General features: G+C 30.1%; 2 protein-coding genes across 2 annotated transcripts; both read right to left on the minus strand.

Moving 5' to 3' along the window:
* Positions 1-437: 437 nt before the first annotated feature.
* Positions 438-18,388, minus strand: LOC119683482 (mucin-3A-like). Its single transcript, XM_038097169.1, has 5 exons — positions 18,272-18,388; positions 15,140-15,899; positions 10,426-11,797; positions 8,892-9,873; positions 438-1,269 (listed from the first exon to the last, which is right to left on the minus strand). Exons 1-5 carry the CDS (start codon positions 18,335-18,337, stop codon positions 508-510), a joined length of 3,942 nt encoding a protein of 1,313 aa, XP_037953097.1. The 5' UTR covers positions 18,338-18,388; the 3' UTR covers positions 438-507.
* On the minus strand, positions 8,647-11,908 carry LOC119665545 (mucin-2-like). Its single transcript, XM_038074774.1, has 2 exons — positions 11,874-11,908; positions 8,647-11,797 (listed from the first exon to the last, which is right to left on the minus strand). Exons 1-2 carry the CDS (start codon positions 11,884-11,886, stop codon positions 8,718-8,720), a joined length of 3,093 nt encoding a protein of 1,030 aa, XP_037930702.1. The 5' UTR covers positions 11,887-11,908; the 3' UTR covers positions 8,647-8,717.
* Positions 18,389-22,487: the final 4,099 nt, after the last annotated feature.

The following is a 22,487-nucleotide window of genomic DNA, read 5'->3' on the forward strand; positions in this document are numbered from 1 at the left end:
CACGTAAACGTTTAATTACTTGTACAAGTTAGCTTCTAATTAAGATAAATATTTTACAATATATAGATAAAGTGTTTTATATCTAAGTTGCCTCAACAATAAAATTGATAGTTTTCTGTCTTAGTAGTCACTCAAACTCTACCAGTATAATTTTTTTAAATATCACATTTAATAATTGGACTAAAGCACACCGTTATCGACATACATATTGAAACTTTGGTCCCTTTTATTTATAAAGATTTTAAACTAAACTTCAAATGCTCTTCCACCAAAGTGAAATCCCATATCTATATGTTACAAATTCATCAGAAATAACTTAACCCCAAGAAAAATTAAACATTTTTTAACTAAAAGAAGTACAATGGAATTTATTTTTATACTATAGTTTTCTTCGTCGTTTCATCTTCCAATAAATAAATTTAAAATAAATTAAGAAATAAGTTTTATAATTGCTTAGTTTTACTCAGATAACTAAATATACATTATGTACATTTATATAATAATATTTTATTTCGGTATTACGCATTTAGCCGTTCTCGGCCAATCGCAACGCTGATGTGGTTCATTGAAATGCAAACCAACTGGGCATCTCATTTCGATTAGTTTACCATGGGAACATCTAAAGAACTTCTCACACTCTTTGTCATGAAGTAGCAAAGTACCATCAGGTACACGTGAACATTTGTTTGGCTTCGAAGGTATTTTCGTTGGTAATATTGGATTCTTTTCACACTGTGCTAAAAGCGGTGATTGACATAGTTTTAAGATTGGATTGAAGTGCAGTAGTTTAGGACATGTACGACGATATGGTCGTTTGCGTACACATACAAAATATTGTGTGCATGAACCTATTTTTGGTAACAGGGTGCCATCTTGAAATTGTACACAAATCGGTCCAGCAGAAAGATCTGCTATTACTTCATCTGGATGCTGTGGTTTTGGAATAGATTCCCTTATTAACTTTCTGTTATTTAGTTTTTCTTCATCATTTTGTATTGGTTCATTTATCACAGGTAACATAGGCATAATTGGTTTATAATCGTTATTTTCTATAGGCGGTTCTATTTCCAATGGTTTGTTTATAATGCAACCTGCTAAAGTTGGGTGCTCGCAAACTCCAGTTCGGGGATTAAAATGATAAAATCCTCCACAAGTGCTTACTATAGCTTTGCCGTGTTTGCATATATAAAACGCTCTACATGAACCAGGCATAGGTATCATGACTTTGTGTTTGTTGTTACAAATAGGTGGAAATCGGTTTCCAATGTTCTAAAATATCAAAAAACAAAATGAGTTAAGACTTTTTATGGTAATAAGTAATATTTAAGTCATTGATAAAAACATACTTTACTTATTTTTTTTTTGTAATCGAGATTTTGTATATGAGATTTGTTTGCTTTAAAAAGAGCTGAGTACATTTATGGAAGCAACTGCAAATATTTCATACAAATTTTTTTCGATTAGAATTATACTATTTCTTATTTGGTCCTTATTATTTTTATACAATATCTACCTAAAGTTACATTTAATACAATTGGTAGTTAACACAATATTATTTTCATCTGAGATATGAATTAGATATTGCACTTTAATTAAGTTTTAGTTAGTTTTTCCTTAAATTGTTTAGAAAATATATAAAAATTTGATTATGTTCATCATTATGATAGTAGCATCATCTTTTCATCAATGTTGTCAGTTACATTTTATCTTATATTATATTTTAAAAATCTAATAAATAAATTAAGTGCTACTAAGGTATTAAAATAAAACTTTGTAGTACAATTTAATAATATCTATCTTTTGATATTTTCACTTTATTTAAGAGTTTTTGCATTTTTCTGGTATCTCTGCTTATATAACAGAAATAAAACATATATGTGTTTTATCATATATATATAAGATCAATAAAAGAAAAGATGCCTTTTAGAAGGTTCGACAGATTTTGCTGAAGAATTGGGTATAGATATATATGTTCAATACGGTCTGTAGTAACACCATGTCAAAAAATAACAATTCCTGCACTGAAATAAGTTATCAATGAGAACTAAAAACCTTTTTCGTATAAGAAGGAAGATTAGTTCTGTCTTCGTCAAAGCTGTAAACACCCTCACAAAGGCAATTATATATTCTATTCTGTATAAATTGATTATGAAAAACACTTTAAAATGAGTGTTTGGATGTTAAATTTTACAATACACAATATACGTTTTTATACTACCAATTTGATTTGCTTTGATTTAACTTCCTTTTATTTACTTATAAGTTTTTTATACCATTGCACATTTCTTTAATATGCAATTAGAATAATAGTTCGAAAATATATTAATAAGCTAAAGGAGTTGAAAATTATACTTATTACTGTGTAATAAGCATTCCAAAACCCACCAACTAATAGTTCAGTTTGACGAATTATTATGTATACGTAATCAAATCTGTATCTGTTAAATCTATATGCACTATTAGCTCGTAAGAAAATGTAAAGTGAATTACCAAAACATTCTAGTCAAATTATGATAGAACCTTGGAGTAAAATATATTTTTATCTATTCCTCTATTTACCTTCTGCTCAAAAAGTATCAGGATTTTGTTGTTTGTTAACTACTCCTTAAGTAATAGACCTTTTTCAAAAATTTTTTTTTGTTATGTTGGTACACCCTTTCTTCCCATCTGTCCCATTTGTCAATTAGTTTGTTTACAGCAGCTGTAAATGTGAGACTACCTCAAGTGCATTTAGCAATTTTTACTATGGAAAATTCTTGTTGTACGCGATTTTTTGACGAAACACGGCACCACTGTCATCGCTCAGGCACCATATTCGTCAGATCTGGATCCATGCGACTCAAATTGCCTCTTCGTGGTAAGCGTTTTAAGTCGATTGAATCAGTAAAAGAGAATTCGCCGAAGGAAAGGAAAGCCATACCTTCACGGGCCTACGAAAAGTGTGTGGAAGATTGGGTTAAGCGTTGGCATATGTGTATCGCTTCAGAAGGAGCATATTTTGAAGGAGATAAAATTAATTTGGAATAAAATTTAAATTTGTGTGTTTTATTTACAAAATCCGAGTACTTTTTGAGCAGAAGGTATATATAGATTTAAGGGTAAAACTGTTGGCCACATTTTAATCGCCTATATGTTTGTTGTGTTACCGTAGTGCTCTTATTAAAATATCCCACTTCCCAGTGATTTGGTCGAAAATTTTATGTAAATATATTTTGCTTTGTTTATAGATATTATGTCAGTTAATAAAAAAGAAACAAAATTAATACTGGTTAATTGATGTGTTGTACATCATCAAAAAATTTCATTTTACTCATATATAATTGTATAAAAAACTACTACGACATGTGTTACTATTACTTTCCACTTAAAAGTCTTGGTTTTATAAGATTCACATATGGAAGACTTATAAGAATTTAGTTCCGTATTTGAACAGACATTACAGTGCTTTACACAATAATATGTCACTCATACTCAGTGTGTTAATAAAAAATATATGCAGTTAGTAGTTTTAGTTATAATATTCGATTAAATAACTGTATTATATTTTAAGTACTTTATTCCACACCTATATCTGATATTAATTATGTATCACTTTTTTGTTTTATATTAATTTTGTATATCAATATAGATCTTCCGTCCTTTCAGTGGTATACATTCGTCTTATATCATTTCTGTTTATTATTTTATTTTCATGATTATTATAAGTATTAATAAAGCATCAAGAACATGTTTCCGATATAATAAAAATATTTCATAGTCCTAAGTTACAATTCTTTCCGTTCGATTTGGAAATCCATTTTGATAATTGCTTACTCTTCTGCCATCCATTGTGCTTGTTTCTATGATGCAAATGGCCAAAATTGCCAAAATGAACTTCATATTTTCTTATTGTTCTTTTTCACTTTTTTTTGAAAAATGTTGAACACAAAATTTTTGTTAACTGTTTTATTGTTAGATTTCATAGCGTAATTTATAGACTTTTGCTCTTATCTTTGTAATAAATTTTTGAAGTTCCTCGATTTCTCGATTTCTGTTTTATTTTTAATTATTTGCATAAAATACTCAAACTAGAAGCATCGATAAAAAATCAGCTACAAGTTTCATTTGTTCATATCTTGCAAAATCTTTTCGCTATTTTAGTGAATTTCTTTTTAAAAATTTTTAATAATAACATATATTTTTATTTTGGAGTATATAGGGAATGTGAAGCGATGTTTTGTATAAACGCTGTTTCACACAGAATTTCGAGTTGGTAAAGTTATCATTTATTTACTTTATACATTATTTTTGATTAAAAATTTACATATTGATAATAGAGAATTCTGACACACGTTTTCTAAATATTTTATTTATCAAATCTTGAGTTTTAGCCACCGCATAAGAATCAAAATTCAATTATTGAAATATATTTTTAAAAAAAAATTTGATTATAATTTAAATACAATTTTTTTTAATTTTGTATATAAAATATATGAAAGATAAATATAAGTATTTAATATAGGATGCTAAAAAACTGGCTTAAACAATATAACATAATAGTTTCAAAAGTTTTTAAATATTTCAGATTTATGTATAATCGAGATTGCACTATTTTCCATAAGAGCTTCTTTTGTAAAAATTTGTTTTTAGACAAAAATTAAGGAGGTTTAGTATATATATTACTGACCGATATTATATTTAGCGACAAAATTTTTTTAATTCGTTCAAAAGCTTTAGCTCAATACATAATTTGATTTGAATTACATGCGGATTTTCTTATCTACGCTGGTCTAGTCTAGGTGGTTTCAATAGTATTTATAAGTAACGACAGCTTTTCACCGATTTACTCACGCTTATTTATTTGATGAAAATCAACAGAAAACAGAACTTTAATGTATTATTATTATATTGATATATATTTGTATAAAATTTTTAAAATTTATTTGAAAATATTTTTAGTATTTATCAGTCAAAAAAATTTATGGCCTAATCTTCATCTGGGAACGCAATAGAATAAAGCAGAATCACCAAAAACATTGGACACTTGAAGCTAATGAACATATTATTTGATGCCAAAACGTTAGGTTAACTGAGCTTTATGAATATAGAACTCCATGTAATTTTGCTATATATTTTGATTTAGAATTTCAGGCACAGAAACTATTTATTTGGTGTCAAATTAATTACTTATTCAACTGGTGTCAATTGCCAAGCAAATTTTTATATTTTTTTTTACAACAAACAATTTTATATTCACTTTAAAGTGCGCTCTATTAATTGATTTAAAAATATAGTACTTTTAAACTTAAATTGATTTTGTAATTTTACTTTTTATTATATTTCTATTATAATAAAAATTAAAAATAAAAACTGCACTGGATTTATAGAACATATTAAAAATAAAACTTTCTAGTAAGGGTATCTTCAGTCCTGCATCGGTGACATAGAACTGGTTTAATTTATTATATATACTTACCGGACACAGTATTGTACGCACCTGACATCGTCTCGTATGAGTTGTTTCTTTTTCTGAAGATATAAAAAAAATTTTTGAACCCTTTGCGAGTCCAACAGAAAATTCGCTGGAGCTTGACACTAGCTCTAAGTTAGTGTCAAACGCAGACGATAGAACTTGATTTGAAAATAACAAAATTGATATTGATTGTTATTTTATTCCATAATTATGTATACTTAATATCAATTTGTAAGATATGTACTATTAAGATATATAAAATTGAAAAATTTTCAGTTGAGATAAAAAAACCATGAAAAAATTTTGGAATCTAGATAATAATGTAGATTTTTGGACACCAAAATTAAGCTTTGTACCTATCAAAGTATTTAAGTAGTCTTGGGACATCACTAAATGCCCCATGTTTGGGCAAAAACTTCGGGAGGTTCCGGTAGGCCGATTGGGCTTATATTATATTTAATTTGTTTGGTGTTTCTGGTTTTGGAGTATTGGCTAAAACCAGTTTTAATTATTTCGGACGTGTTATATGACTTAAAGTTGTACGATAGGCAATGGTGCTATTTTTCGCAACTGTCTGTTTTACATAGTTCGCTATGATTACATAGCGAAATATAGACCTTCACGACCTCTACTAAAAAAGGATAACACTCCGGACTTGCTTACAAAGATCCTACTCTTTTCTTTCATTGTTTTAAGAAATATATGTTTTTTGACGCCACATATATGCATTTTAGTTTTGCTTTGCCATTATCTTTATCTCGTTCTGATTTCTGTCCTTCGTCTATTGAATTTTATAACATTTCGGTTTCACATGCGATATTATCTATGGTGATAAATTATTTAAAAATTGACATATCTTTATCTAAATTTGCTTCTGTTCATTAACACATGCCTAGGTAATTTTTCATTGAGTACTTCGAAAAGTTTTATGTGTAGAACAGTTCCATAAAAGTTCATATATTGTATTAATATTGTAGATGCCATTCGTCAATATCATTTCCTACAATATTATCTTGCTCTAAGTCTGTTCAACATAATATAGAAATAATTTTTGACATTGCACCTTTAAGCGTTTTCTTGGTAGGTATTATCAAAACTTTTATTTGATACTTCAAAGCAGTTTCAGTGATGCGGAACCATCAAATTAAAGGTATTTGCTATCGAAGTTTTTTTTTCGTTAATATTTTCATTCATAATCGATTTTAGAGCCCTCAGCGGTACAATTTTCACGTACCCTAAGAGCAGTGACGACGCGTCCCTTATCTGGAAGGGTGTGCGGCCCTTCTTTAATGTTGTTTTTACATGTACCACTTAAATTAAAATATATGAGATGTTTTATTAATAATAACTATATTATATTAGGCAACAATATAATCGCAATATTATATTAACAATTCATTAACAAAATAACATATTAAACAAATTAAATTAATAATTTATATATAAATTTAATATTATATCAATATGGAAGAAACAAAACTTTTCACATAATTCTTCCCGTAACATCAAACCAACTTTTTTCAAACAAAATAGTTTGTACTTGGAAACATACATGTTTATGCAGTGATCAAACAAAATCAAACCCACTAGTACACTAGCAACGTATAAATGTGCGGACAAGTTCTCCGCACAGTAAGCGACAGAAATTCGTTGGTGCTACTGTTAAAAGGGGAGAGACGAAATGTGATAGAAATGTATGGTGAGATGAGCTGCAAACACGGTTGCCACTTATGGTACTTTAGTACCAAAATTGGTACTTTTTTTTTCGTTTGGTACTCATATTCAAAAAATGGTACATTTTTGACGACCCAACTTTATTGTGGATATTTCCAATTAATTTTTTTTATAAATGCAACTTTGCACTATTTTATATTTTGTTCATTTATAACACTATGAAAAACACAGAACGAAAAAACAAAAAAGTCCAAAAAAATTTTGGACCTTTTTTTACAGAAATGGTACCTTTTTAAACCAATTTTGGTACAGAAAAAAATTTTCAAGTGGCAACCATGGCTGCAAACTTCAGCCGCTCATGCAACCACTTTGGCAAATCATCATGTTGGATTCGTATGCATGCAGTTGATATTCGAATAGAACAGAAAATTACTCTCATACAATTCCCACTATATAAATCTCTATTTCTGATATTATGAACGGGAGTACACGCACATTATTTTATTCATATGCAACGTATGAATGTGCGGCCAACTTCTTTGCACACAAAGGGGAGAGACGAAATATAATAGAAATGTTTCGTGATTTGTGCTGTAAATATATGAACATAACTAACAAGTATAGAAGCTAACAGAAGCAAATTAAATGAGTTTTCATAGACAATTATATTTAATTGTTTTTGATAAAACTTTAATCTTTAAAGATATATATATAAAAATGTAATAAATAATATTAATTCTGGATGTAAAGATATTTAATAATTTTATATATATAATTTGACATTTTGCAAATTATATTAGGGTGTTCATCGCACTCCTCCGCACCTTAGAGCAATCGTCACTGCCTAAGAGTAGCTGGAGTATTCACCAATAATTTAAGTTTTAATATTTATTAGTTGTTCGGTAGTCACCAAGGCTTCGTTATGAGGTTCTAATATATTCACATCTGACTGGATCTCCTCATATTGTTTTTCCATTTTTCAGTTTCTGCTGTTAATGTTTGTGCTATTTGAAATATTGTAAATGTTTCGGACTATTTCCGCCCAAAAAATCCATATCGAAGGATTACCTACAAATTACTTTTAATTATGTTGAAGCTATTTGAACCAGTGCACTTGAGCACTTTTACTCTTTCTTAACTCGAGGTATTTTTAAAACTCCTCTTTAAGTCTTGACTGGATTATTGTTTATTACTTCATCAGACTAAGCAATAATTGACCTCAGATCCCCGAAGTATTAAATATATATGTATATATAACTTCAATGTTGGTCTATCTTATCCTAAAATTTAGAAAATCACATTTATTACAACAGTTAAATTATTATTGGAAGTCATAGCTATATGTTTATGAGATCCCAGATCACAGTGACATAATCTTCCAAGAATGTGACATATCAGAAAAGTTTACATAAATATTGTTTATATAGCTATAGTAAAAGTAAAAGTAAAATAGAAATCGTAGTTCAGATTATTTTGTTTTTTATTTTTCATATACTATATTATTAATATTGTATTTTACATTCAACATATCAATTATTCATACAAAGTTTCTATGGAATATTAATAAAACAGTTTGGGAGTGTCTCAAGATTCAGTTTTTAAGTTTACAGCCAGCACTAATTGGATCATCACAAGATTTGGTGATCATATTAAAGTGCTTGTTACCGCAAGTCATTGGAAGACCCCTTTGATTCCAGCAGTAATAATAAGTGTTACAATGCTTAGAAGATCTGATATATATTCCGTTTTCTAGACCAACACACACAGTTGTTTCAACAGCAATTTGAAGATGCTCCATAGATTCGCCTTTTAGATTTTGTTTTGTCGGCTGTTTTAATTGAGATAATTGTGCTCCACATGGTGGTGTAGTCGTTTCAGAGCAAGGCTTTACGGTTGTTGTAGAACAGGCTTTTGTAGTTGTAATAATATTTGTCGTTGTTGTTGCGGTAGTACTTGTGGTTGTAGTAGTTGTTGTTGTTGTTGTCGATGGCCGAGTGGTTGTAGTTGCAGTAGTTGTCGAGGTTGTGGTTGTGGGGCAAGTAGTTGTTGTCGTTGTGGTAGTAGCAGTTGTTGTTGTAGTCGTTGGACGAGTAGTTGTTGGTGTCGTAGTTGTGGTTCTAGTAGTAGTAGTCGTAGTTGTGGTAGTTGTGGTCGTTGTAGTAGTGGTAGTTGTTGTTGTCGTTGGGCAAGTGGTTGTTGTGGTCGTAGTAGTTGTAGTGGTGGTTGGACGTGTGGTTGTTGTTGTCGTAGTTGTGGTTTTAGTAGTTGTGGTCGTAGTAGTAGTAGTCGTAGTTGTGGTAGTTGTGGTCGTTGTAGTAGTGGTAGTTGTTGTTGTCGTTGGGCAAGTGGTTGTTGTGGTCGTAGTAGTGGTAGTAGTAGTTGTAGTGGTGGTTGGACGCGTGGTTGTTGTTGTCGTAGTTGTGGTTTTAGGGGTTGTGGTCGTAGTAGTAGTAGTCGTAGTTGTGGTAGTTGTGGTTGTTGTAGTAGTGGTAGTTGTTGTTGTCGTTGGGCAAGTGGTTGTGGTTGTCGTAGTAGTGGTAATAGTAGTTGTTGTTGTAGTTGGACGAGTGGTTGTTGTTGTCGTAGTTGTGGTCCCAGTCGTAGTTGTGGTAGTTGTAGTCGTTGTAGTCGTTGTAGTGGTGGTAGTTGTTGTTGTCGTTGGGCAAGTGGTTGTTGTGGTCGTAGTAGTGGTAGTAGTAGTTGTAGTGGTGGTCGGACGTGTGGTTGTTGTTGTCGTAGTTGTGGTTCTAGTAGTAGTAGTCGTAGTTGTGGTAGTTGTGGTCGTTGTAGTAGTGGTAGTTGTTGTTGTCGTTGGGCATGTGGTTGTTGTGGTCGTAGTAGTGGTAGTAGTAGTTGTAGTGGTGGTTGGACGTGTGGTTGTTGTTGTCGTAGTTGTGGTTTTAGTAGTTGTAGTCGTAGTAGTAGTAGTCGTAGTTGTGGTAGTTGTGGTCGTTGTAGTAGTGGTAGTTGTTGTTGTCGTTGGGCAAGTGGTTGTTGTGGTCGTAGTAGTGGTAGTAGTAGTTGTAGTGGTGGTTGGACGTGTGGTTGTTGTTGTCGTAGTTGTGGTTTTAGTAGTTGTGGTCGTAGTAGTAGTAGTCGTAGTTGTAGTAGTTGTGGTCGTTGTAGTGGTGGTAGTTGTTGTTGTCGTTGGGCAAGTTGTTGTTGTTGTCGTAGTAGTGGTAGTAGTAGTTGTTGTGGTGGTTCTCGTTGTACTAGTAGTAGTTGTTGGACGAGTGGTTGTAGTCGTAGTTGTAGTTGTAGTGGTTGTGGTCGTAGTAGTAGTGGTAGTTGTTGTCGACGGGCAAGTGGTTGTTGTGGTCGTAGTAGTGGTAGTAGTAGTTGTAGTAGTGGTTGGACGAGTGGTTGTTGTTGTCGTAGTTGTGGTTTTAGTAGTTGTAGTCGTAGTAGCAGTAGTTGTTGTGGTGGTTGTTTTGGTGGTTGTTGTGGTAGTTGTTGTTGTCGTTGGGCAAGTGGTTGTTGTTGTCGTTGTTGTGGTAGTCGTAGTTGTTGTAGTAGTTGTGGTCGTCGTAGTAGTAGTTGTTGTGGGGCGAGTGGTTGTAGTTGTGGTTGTAGTAGTAGTGGTAGTTGTTGTTGTCGTTGGACAAGTGGTTGTTGTGGTCGTTGTGGTAGTAGAAGTTGTTGTTGTTGTCGTAGTTGTGGTTTTAGTAGTTGTTGTCGTAGTAGTAGTAGTTGTTGTTGTGGTGGATGATGTAGTGGTACTTGTTGTGGTCGTTGGGCAAGTGGTTGTGGTTGTTGTAGTAGTAGTAGTTGTTGGGCGAGTGGTTGTAGTCGTAGTTGTGGTTGTAGTAGTTGTGGTCGTAGTAGTAGTGGTTGTTGTGGTTGTTGTGGTAGTTGTTGTCGTCGGGCAAGTGGTTGTTGTTGTCGTAGTAGTTGTTGTTGTTGTCGTTGGTGGAATGGTTGTTGTCGTCGTCGTAGTAGTTGTGGTCGTAGTTTTTGTAGTTGTGCTAGTTGTGGTAGGGGTAGTTGTTTTTGTGGTGGTTGTAGTTGTTGTAGTAGTTGTCGTGGTCGTTGGTTGAGTAGTTGTTGTAGTAGTTGTCGTGGTCGTTGGTTGAGTAGTTGTTGTTAGTTTTGTTGTTGTACTTGTGGTCGTGCTGGTGGTAGATGGGGTAAAAGTAATTGTAGTAGGACGTGCTGTTGTGTTTTCAATGCAAAAGGTAGTCGTTGGAGCGCATGGTGGTTGAGTAGTTGTAGCTGCACATGGTACAATACTGGATGCAGCTTCGCATTGTTTACTCGATAAATTAAATTGCTGCCCATTAGCACATTGACCAGTACTTGAAACAGCGTTATTAGAACAGAGGTAATATTCTGCGGGATTTGTTGAAGAAACAATATATCCATCTGGTTGGCCATAACAAACACCAGTGCAGCCATCTGGAATTGTGTTATCCAAGTTTTTGTCTTCAACACAACTAGATGTTTGAACGCATGCACTTGCTATCGGATCAAAGAACAAAGGACATTTACTTAAAGTGGCTATGCCTCCATTGCAAGTGTAGTATTGAGAACAGCTGCCCGGTACTAAATGCTTGGAATTGTCGGCTTGATTATAACATACATACTTCTGATAAATAGTAAGGTCACGTTTATTGAGGCTTGCTGCATTACATAAGGCTATAATTAATCCAAAGACTAATAGAAAGTATGTATCTGAAAATATTGTGTGTTATAAAAGAAAACAAATTATTTTAGAAATTATATAATTTCATATTCACGTCTTACTAACCCCTATTTCTCATTTTTTCACTGCAATGACTTCCCTTTCAGAGCGAAACTATTCAAAGAAATGCATAAAGAAGCGCTTTTATAACATCTATATACAAATTTTTTAATTAATTATTGGTAATTATGTTTTAAAGTCTTTTTATGTTTTCGGTTACTAAAATAACTTACTGATAATTGCAGAATAAAAATTGCAAAATCTAAATTTGGAATCTGATATATAAAATTAATTAAGTGAAATCAAATTCAAATTCTATTTAATTGTACAATGTATCTAATAATTAAACAAAACAATAAAATATTTGAATTAAACATAGAATGTCTGGCAAAATAACGTTATCGAATCTGAGTACATTTCATTCTTGTTCGAAATTTTGAGAAATGTTAACCTATATTACCTTGTCGCAAAGTTTTCTTAAAAAATCAAATTGTAAGGAAGCAATTATTAAGTTAAATATAATATTATAGAATAATAATTGAAATTAAATTTATTCAGAATATGATGAATATGATGAAATTAATCTGAATATATTACAGGTTAACAAATTTGTGGCTATAATATTCACTTGGGCATTGTTTTGTGATTGAAAATAAAATAAATATTAAACTAAGCACAGCATTTAATTTCAAGAACAAATAAATAAAATACATTATATATTTTCATTATATAAAGAAGTAAATACAATTATATAAAAATCATGAAAGTGTTAAAGAAAATGTTTAAAAAATATTTTTATTAAATATTTTTTTCGAAAAACATTTAAAAGTAATGCTGTGATAATATATATAACATGCGATACAGCTTTTAAAGAAACAAGAACAAAAATTTTAATTATTTTCGACCAAACCCAATCTGCGTTAAAGATGACCTTTTTATAAAATATTAAATTTTTTTTAGGTGGCTCTTAATCTTATAATGTTTTAACCAATAAATGGTCATTTGATTCAAGGTCTTACATCTACTGAAGTTTATACGACTTGATATACAATTACGTTTCAAGAATTTTCGAAGAAATTTGTCTTCAAGTTCATATGTACGAGGTTATTTTGATTTACGCTTTAGTTTGCAGAATATATATTTTTAGCAGAACGTTTATGTTTTTGATTGATTTGGTTCTGAACATCACAAATACTGCCATTTGAACAAAAATTTTTATTGCATTGCGAATAGTAAATCCTGTAGGTTCATCTTAATGCTAAATATTTTCTGAGTAAATTTATTAATAAAATTTAAAAAATATTTTTATTCTTTAAAATTATATTAATTGAGTATTTGTTAAACAATACTGAACTCAAATCTATACTTTGTTAGATATTAATAAAAAAAATGGCCGCTTTGTTGTTAAAAAAAACATAAAATATTAATTTGATCATCACCTATAGAGCGATGTCAGTTTATATTATTGACACAGTTTTATTTGTTCTCTTAATAATAACGAAAAAATCAATTTCTTAATATCTAATAACATATCTATTTTTATTAAGTTAAAAGGATTTTATATCTTTTTATAACATATTTAAACCGGATCTTGATTGTTATAAATTATAATTCTAGAACTTTAACGCACAACTATAAAGAATGCATAACCAATGAAGACGAAATTATAATCGATAATTGCAGGATATGTAGATAATAACCAGAAACGTAGAGTGTACAAAAAGATTTAATATGTTCTTCTATCATAGATTAAGTTGGGTTTTCGTGACGCCCTTGTACCCAAAACCCCCTTTGAACTCGAATTATGGCCCGTTGAAGTACAACAGGATTGGCGTTTGTTCATATATAAACTAGAGTCAGCATATGAGCCACGCCATAAAAGAAAAGATTTCCCCATTAACTAAAGATTAACCAACCAAACAATTTTATAAACTTGGCTAATTTCTTTAATTTGCAGTATAATAAATCCGTCAGGCCGGTAAGAAAAGACGCCCTAAATTTAGGTCTTCTTCTAGTTAAAAATGGACACAGACACATGAGATGAAGCAGTTTCTTCCTCATTCGCAGAGCCACAGCTACGGCAAAAGTCATTATAGTGTAGACCTACTTTCATAACATATCTTCTTATTATGCAGTGACCTAACTATCGATACAGTAGTGCTGAGCAATTAACGCCTTAGTAAAAGTAGCTGACTGGTACGTTTTTTGTCCCGTTTAGACCAGGTCAACCTAGAGATTGAATAGCCGGATTCGTACGACTAATTTTGCTTGGCTATGCTTAGAGATTTTTGTTTCATTGGCAGTTAAACTTTTGCAAATGGGTTGTATTTGAGAAGTGAGTTTAAGGGAGCAGAGTGCCTGCTTAGGCAACCTCGTCCGCCCTACAATTGACCAACATATCTTAATGTTCAGAATCCCATGTGAATTGCTCAAGAAACGTAGCTAATTCATTGAGGGAAGGGCGGCATTCTCGAATTATTAGAGATGCAGTTGTTGTGCCTACCATAGGGTTTTTAAAATTTTTAACAATCCATTGCAAATATTATCCATATATTATAGCTAAAAATAATTATGCGAAAATATATTGTGACTGAACTATATAGAGCAGAACAGTTAAATCTATAACCAATCAGACTTTACACTAAGGACCAAAACTGTTAAAAAATGCACAGACTAATTATGCTTTTAATAAACAATACTAAATGACAATAAAAAACCAAAAAGTAGAAAATATTTCAAAATTTTAGTAATAAGTAATTAAGCAATAGTTAAAGGCGAGGTACACAAAATTCTTAAGGATGATATTTAGAGCATAGAACTACTCACGTAAACGTTTAATTACTTGTACAAGTTAGCTTCTAATTAAGATAAATATTTTACAATATATAGATAAAGTGTTTTATATCTAAGTTGCCTCAACAATAAAATTGATAGTTTTCTGTCTTAGTAGTCACTCAAACTCTACCAGTATAATTTTTTTAAATATCACATTTAATAATTGGACTAAAGCACACCGTTATCGACATACATATTGAAACTTTGGTCCCTTTTATTTATAAAGATTTTAAACTAAACTTCAAATGCTCTTCCACCAAAGTGAAATCCCATATCTATATGTTACAAATTCATCAGAAATAACTTAACCCCAAGAAAAATTAAACATTTTTTAACTAAAAGAAGTACAATGGAATTTATTTTTATACTATAGTTTTCTTCGTCGTTTCATCTTCCAATAAATAAATTTAAAATAAATTAAGAAATAAGTTTTATAATTGCTTAGTTTTACTCAGATAACTAAATATACATTATGTACATTTATATAATAATATTTTATTTCGGTATTACGCATTTAGCCGTTCTCGGCCAATCGCAACGCTGATGTGGTTCATTGAAATGCAAACCAACTGGGCATCTCATTTCGATTAGTTTACCATGGGAACATCTAAAGAACTTCTCACACTCTTTGTCATGAAGTAGCAAAGTACCATCAGGTACACGTGAACATTTGTTTGGCTTCGAAGGTATTTTCGTTGGTAATATTGGATTCTTTTCACACTGTGCTAAAAGCGGTGATTGACATAGTTTTAAGATTGGATTGAAGTGCAGTAGTTTAGGACATGTACGACGATATGGTCGTTTGCGTACACATACAAAATATTGTGTGCATGAATCTTTTTTTGGTAACAGGGTGCCATCTTGAAATTGTACACAAATCGGTCCAGCAGAAAGATCTGCTATTACTTCATCTGGATGCTGTGGTTTTGGAATAGATTCCCTTATTAACTTAATGATATTTAGTTTTTCTTCATCATTTTGTGTTGGTTCATTTATCATAGGTAACATAGGCATAATTGGTTTATAATCGTTATTTTCTAGAGGAGGTTCAATTTCCAGTGGTTTGCTTATAATACATCCTGCTAAAGCTGGGTGATCGCAAACTCCAGTTCGGGGATTAAAATGATAAAACTCGCCACAAGTGCTTACTATAGCCTTACCACGTTTGCATATAAAGAAAGCTGTACATGAACCAGGCATAGGTATCATGACTTTGTGTTGATTATAACAAATCGGTTGAAATCGGTTTTCTATAAACTGAAATAAGAAAAAAAGTTGATTTAATTTACTTTTGAACAAATTAAAATTTTGTATAGATTAAAAAGCGATATGAATTTGATTTTTTTCACACATAAGTGTATATTATAGTAAATTTATTCATAACTCCCATAAATTTACAAAATAGTTATATTAACTGACCCTAAGAATGTTAGAAAGGCTCTTGAACTTTATAAAAGAAAGTGACACACACACATATATTCACATTTAGTTTTCACTACGAAATATCATTGGTTTTAAGTTTTTAAGTGGTAGCGACTGCTTATTTAGCATAGAAGTGCTATATTTCATTTGAAGTTTTATCCTTTCGGTTACAATTTATTCTTTGGTGATCCCTTTAAAGGACTGTAGACATTTTTAATAAATATCAAATATCATAAGAAGAAAACAGTGGTGGAAGGTATACAGCCTAAAAGGTGGTAATCCACGGAATTGAATTTAAAAGATGCTTATCCATTAAAACCAGGGAATCCACAACTAAAGTGATGACGACAATTTACTTTACTAGAGGAAAAGTTTTAGCAGTTATATCTCTGAATAGTCAGTAATTGCTATATAGAACAAAATCAGGGATTTAAAAAATTTCCCCAAACTTGACTTCGTGTGATTTTTGTTTGTTTCCAAAAATAAAAATCAATTTGAGAGCAGAAGATGATTATTACTGCAGTTCCTTTTAAAATCGTAAACCTAATAGAATCTGATTTTTGGAACTATTTTAAAAAGTAAATCTACCGGCTTTAAAAGATTAAAGTTATGAAATTAAAATTATTTTTGTCAAATTTTATTGCAGCCAACTAAGTGAGATTTTGTTAGTCCCTCTAATGCTGCTTGCTCGCATTCTTTGAGAATAAGTAAAGTTATTAAACTATCATCTATAACATTACGTGTGTAGTACATAGTCAATAATTTTACAATATGGAATATGAAGTACTCTACCTCCCTTAATTGTTTCATGAAAACTTGTTACAAAAATAATGATAAGTCATTCAGCCGAATTTTCTTCAGTAATGCAAAAATACAAGGGCGATTTGATAAGTCAGTGACTTTTTGAATTTCCCGCGCAGTTACTCCAAATGCAACAGTGCTGCCGTCAACTGTAATCTACCAGTGTGCAACTTCTTAATTTTGAGCAAGCTTCGTCGTTCAGTTGGTGTTTGATAGCCGTTCAAAGCAGACAACCTCGTGAATTTTTACGAAAATGGATAAAAGTGAATTCCGTGTGCTGATTAAGCATTACTTTTTACGTAAAAAATTCATCACTGAAACTAAAGAAAGACTTTATAAATACTATGGGGACTCGGCACCATCAATTTCAATGGTTAAGAAGTGGTTTACAGAGTTCCGTTGTGATCATACCAGCACTAGTGACGCCGAACATTCAGGTCCCCAAAAAAGAAATAATATTGGATGATCGGAGAATAAAAGTGCGTGAGTTGGCTCATGCTGTAGATATGTCAACTGAACGGGTACATCATATTTTACACGAATATATGGACATGAAAAACCTCTCTGCGAGATGGGAGAGTTTTCTCGTATATGTAAATATTATTAATAGCAATAGCAGTTAATGTGTTTTTTAAATACATAGAGGTTTTAAAAGAAACGTATATATAAAGAATATCCTATATATGTTCAAGAAATTCAAGGAAGTGTTCAACCAATTCAATTCAAGAAAAATGGGGTGTTGTCCGGAAAGGAAATTCATGGCTATAATTTATTTAAAAATAGAAGGGAGTATAGAAATGTTCAGTTTCACGAACTTTTAATGGTTTTCAAATTATGTATGTAAGAGCAAAGTACAGTACAGTACTACATTAAAAAATTTAATTTTGATCAGTGATATTTCATAAACCATTACTGTAATTACTATGTATTATATAGTATACTAGCTACTATAAGTTTGCACTAGAAAATTAAATAGTTTTTAAATTTTTTAATGCATAATACAAAATTTTTATATAAACTTCACTTCGTATTTGAACCAACACTACAAACTGTACTGTAGTCTACAGTGCATTACATATGTCACTCATACGTCATGAATAAGTGAATATTGTATGAAGTATATTGTTTAGCATTATCTTGTAGTTACTTTGTACCACACGTATATCTGGTATTAATTATTTATCACTTTACTGTTTTATATTAATTTTGTATATCACTGTAGGTCTTATGGCCTTTCAATGGTATATGTTCGTTTATATCATTTCTGTTTATTATTTTATTTTCATGATTATTATAAGTATTAATAAAGCATCAAGAACATGTTTCCGATATAATAAAAATATTTCATAGTCCTAAGTTACAATTCTTTCCGTTCGATTTGGAAATCCATTTTGATAATTGCTTACTCTTCTGCCATCCATTGTGCTTGTTTCTATGATGCAAATGGCCAAAATTGCCAAAATGAACTTCATATTTTCTTATTGTTCTTTTTCACTTTTTTTTGAAAAATGTTGAACACAAAATTTTTGTTAACTGTTTTATTGTTAGATTTCATAGCGTAATTTATAGACTTTTGCTCTTATCTTTGTAATAAATTTTTGAAGTTCCTCGATTTCTCGATTTCTGTTTTATTTTTAATTATTTGCATAAAATACTCAAACTAGAAGCATCGATAAAAAATCAGCTACAAGTTTCATTTGTTCATATCTTGCAAAATCTTTTTGCAATTTTCGTATATTTGCTTTTTAAATTTTTAATAAAAAAAATATTTCTATTTTGCAGTAAAAGAAATATGAAGCAATATTTCATATCAGAGTTTTTCACTGAATTTTTGGTAGTTAAAATTTAAATTTGAAACAATAAAAATTATCATATTTTGATTTTATAAATTTTTTCCATATTTTAAATTAAAGTATTCGTAATAGACTATTTTTACACAAACATTTTATAATCATTTATTATTTTAATGACCAAATATTTTTAATAATAATTTTGTTTTTTAACGGTCTAATTGGTCAATAGTTAAATAATAAAATAATTAAAAAATTTTTCGTTTTTAAACGATTTTATTCTAACCAATAATTCGAATATAGTCTATATTCATTCTATCCTGATGATAAGTATACCATTGTCATTTAATGATAAGAAATGGCTTTTTAAAAGGTGTAATAATAGTAAATTTTATATGTTTAATTTTAAATATATGTAAAAAGATGATTGCTATACTTTTCATAACAATATTATTTTAAACAAAATATTAAGTCTTTATTTTTGTCATATAATTTTCTTCAATGTGGTTTCACAATGAATTCAATAACATATTCAAAAAAAATCAATATGAAAGTAATTAAAATTTATTGGTCTTCAGATATGATTTAAGGTCTGTTTACTTAAGTCTCTAGTATGGATCTAGTGGAAATTAATTTCTTAATTAAATTATGTTAATGCAGCAAACAAATTACTGGCAAATTACATATGATGAAACTATATACACAACAATTTTGGATTTTTGAATAACGTGCATTAGATATTGTCTTATTTCTGTGACTATAAATTAAGTTGGTGATATACAGTAGCAGTCTAATAAATCCAACCGGTAAACACTACTGTTTAACTACTTAAATTTTTTTATGTGTAAACATTATAAACTAAATTTCAAAAATATATATCAGATCCTAGAAGTATGCTCTAATTTTTGTTGATTTGAAACAATATCTAATCTTAATTGTTCTCACTAGCTACTTCGGTAGCGTTAACTTGCTTTGATATAATTTCATTGTGTATTTTAATTGATTGCCAACTTTTAGTGGATATTAAAAAGCTATAAGAAATTAATATCTGTGACAAGTTAAGTGATTGTTATTAATTTTAATTATTGTACATTAAAAACCACTTTCCTGTCAAGATACGTAATAAAAATTAAATGAATTCTTTATATTCTTAAATTATTCTTTTGTACTTTGATTGAAGACTTTATATCAACAATTGGAATATTTGTAAGTAATAATACACTGTTAGTAAAAATAAAATGAGTTTGATTAAAATTATTATTGAAAAAATTTGAAAATCTTTGCCAAATGCAAAAAAAAAATGAAATCATAAACAATTTAAGTAACAGTTAAAATTCAATTATTTATGTTCTGCTATAATCAATATCATATAATTGTGAAATTTCCTTTTTTTTGCCATATAGTTACTTCTATTAACAGAAATTATAGTATTCATTAATGATGGTAAAAAGATTATTGCTCATTTACATTTAATACCTTCAAAAATATTCCTATTTCGACAATGTAGATTATGATGTAGAGGAAATATATATGATGATAGACTTATTTGGTGAATTATAAATATATTCATGCCACTAAAAATGATTAATGTATTTTATATATATACGTATTTATATACTAACAAACATATATATAAAAATGCAAATATTGCGCAACTAATGAAAAACAATAAAAAAAACTTTGTTGAACTATTAACTGTAACCCTCAATTTTTTCTATATGAGCTCTACTATTATTCTACTATTCTGATTTATTTTACTTTATTTATTTATTTATTTTATTTACTTTATTTACTTATTAGTTTATTTTAAATTGATTTTTAACATCATTTATGATGAAAGTAACTATTTTACTTATCAGAAACAAATGTAATGTAAAAAGGTTTCGAGAAGTACTGAATCACAACAACAAAATTTTAAATATTTTAATTAATAGAATTTTTGGCTGACCACACAATTGTTTCGAGTATTGCCAAATACTCATCATCAGTGGTCTTGGAAATAATTCTTGTATTTAATTATTTGTAAATAATTTGTTGAAACTGCAAGTACCAAGAGTTTAATTCGTTCCCTACCAAATTTAAAGCTCAGAGTCAGTGTGCATTAGCCAACAGACTTAAAGTCATATTTAACTTGTATATTCGAGCTTGGAGTTTTGTTAATTTTCTGTGAAAGTTCATTAACAAATTCACTTGCTGTGTTATATCAAAACGAAATCATAAAGCAGCTGTGGAATAATAGATTTAATAATTTATTGTTTTTTTTAAATTGTTCCAATACTATTCTCTTGTAGTGGCATTATTTTAGTATTCTTTCTTCTGTGTAGATGGGTTACAAGTGCAATGTCAGTCCTGTAAGCTTTGCACGTAGTGACAGGCCACTTTTAAATAGGCCGCACCTAACCTGGAGAATAGACGCCTTTTGCAGCCGCTCAATATGAGTACCGTCGCTACGTTGTGGAATGCGCTTAGCTTCATTACTCCTCATTCGACCTTACCGGCAAGGGAGGCCCTACCAGTAGCAAGCTACCGCCGGCATCGCTCGAAGATTCATCGTAACTACTGAGCCTCCTCACCACGTCAAGGTGGCAATCTCCGAGAAGGTCAGCTAAGAACGTACTAAAGGGAAATCATGCTAATATTACTCTATAAACCGTACAGCTGGAACTGGAAAGTTAAATGAATATTTTTTATATATATTTAAATTTCTTATAATTCTATAATAAATTAATTTTCAAAGTTAGATATGCCAAAAGAATTCCGATAAAAGGAAATCTAAAATTTTTATTAAAATACCTCGTAGAGATATTGGTCTTTCGGTAAGTTTACTTACAGGTCACTGTAAAATAGGGAACCATGCTAGAAGATTAGGTCTCCCTTTCAATCAAATCTATCGCAACTGCAGGAAAGACGATGAAAGTGCCTTTCATCTACTATATTTTTGCCCAGCTCATGCACGGTGGCGACTTAATACTTTAGGAGCTCCCTTTCTTGAGGATCTTGACCAATTACAGGTCCTGACACTAAATAGCATTTTATGCTTCGCCAAAGGTTTTAGATGGTTTTAAACCATGAGTTTTTCCTATATATACGGTAACACAATGGACCAATAGGTCTAAGTAGATCCACTAGGGATCGCTGGTATAACTTAACCTAACATATGCCGAAAGAAATCTTTTTTTTGAATATAAACTATTGTTTTCAATAGTTTGTTTATTCGAAACCATAGAAGTATCGAACGTTTCTATGTGATCATTGAATCAATGGATTTAAAAAACTAGTCACTAAGGTAGGCTACGGAATAGGTTCAACCGTTCACTTACGTGTGTGTTAACAGGGACTTGAAAAAGACTTTAACTGAGATTTAAGAAAAAATAAAATAAATATACATTGAAAAGATCTCATAATTGAAAGTATATAAGACTTGAAAATTATGTATGTTAATTGTAAATATATATTATATATTAAAAATGTTTATTATCCAAAATAAAGCTAATTAATATAATTTTTTAAGTATAAACAATTACAATTGAAAACATGTGGTCAGGTTAACATGAAAATTGCTTTGATAAAGCGAAAATTTTGAATGAAGAAGCTAATAGTATTTATCAAACCAAACTTTTTCTTTTAAAATCTAAATTACTAATTTGAAAGATAATGAACAAGATTTATGTTAACACAAAAAAAAAATTAATATTGCAAATACTTAAGATAGCTTATATAAACTATTATTGGTTCATTTTCCTTTGAAGTGATCAATATAACTTTATTAGTCAATTGGATATTAGTTTCTAATTAAAATATATTTTTCTATTTTATTAAGATATATAGTATT

This window comes from Teleopsis dalmanni, chromosome 1, assembly GCF_002237135.1.
Source record: "Teleopsis dalmanni isolate 2A chromosome 1, ASM223713v2, whole genome shotgun sequence".
NCBI classification, from domain to species: domain Eukaryota; kingdom Metazoa; phylum Arthropoda; class Insecta; order Diptera; family Diopsidae; genus Teleopsis; species Teleopsis dalmanni.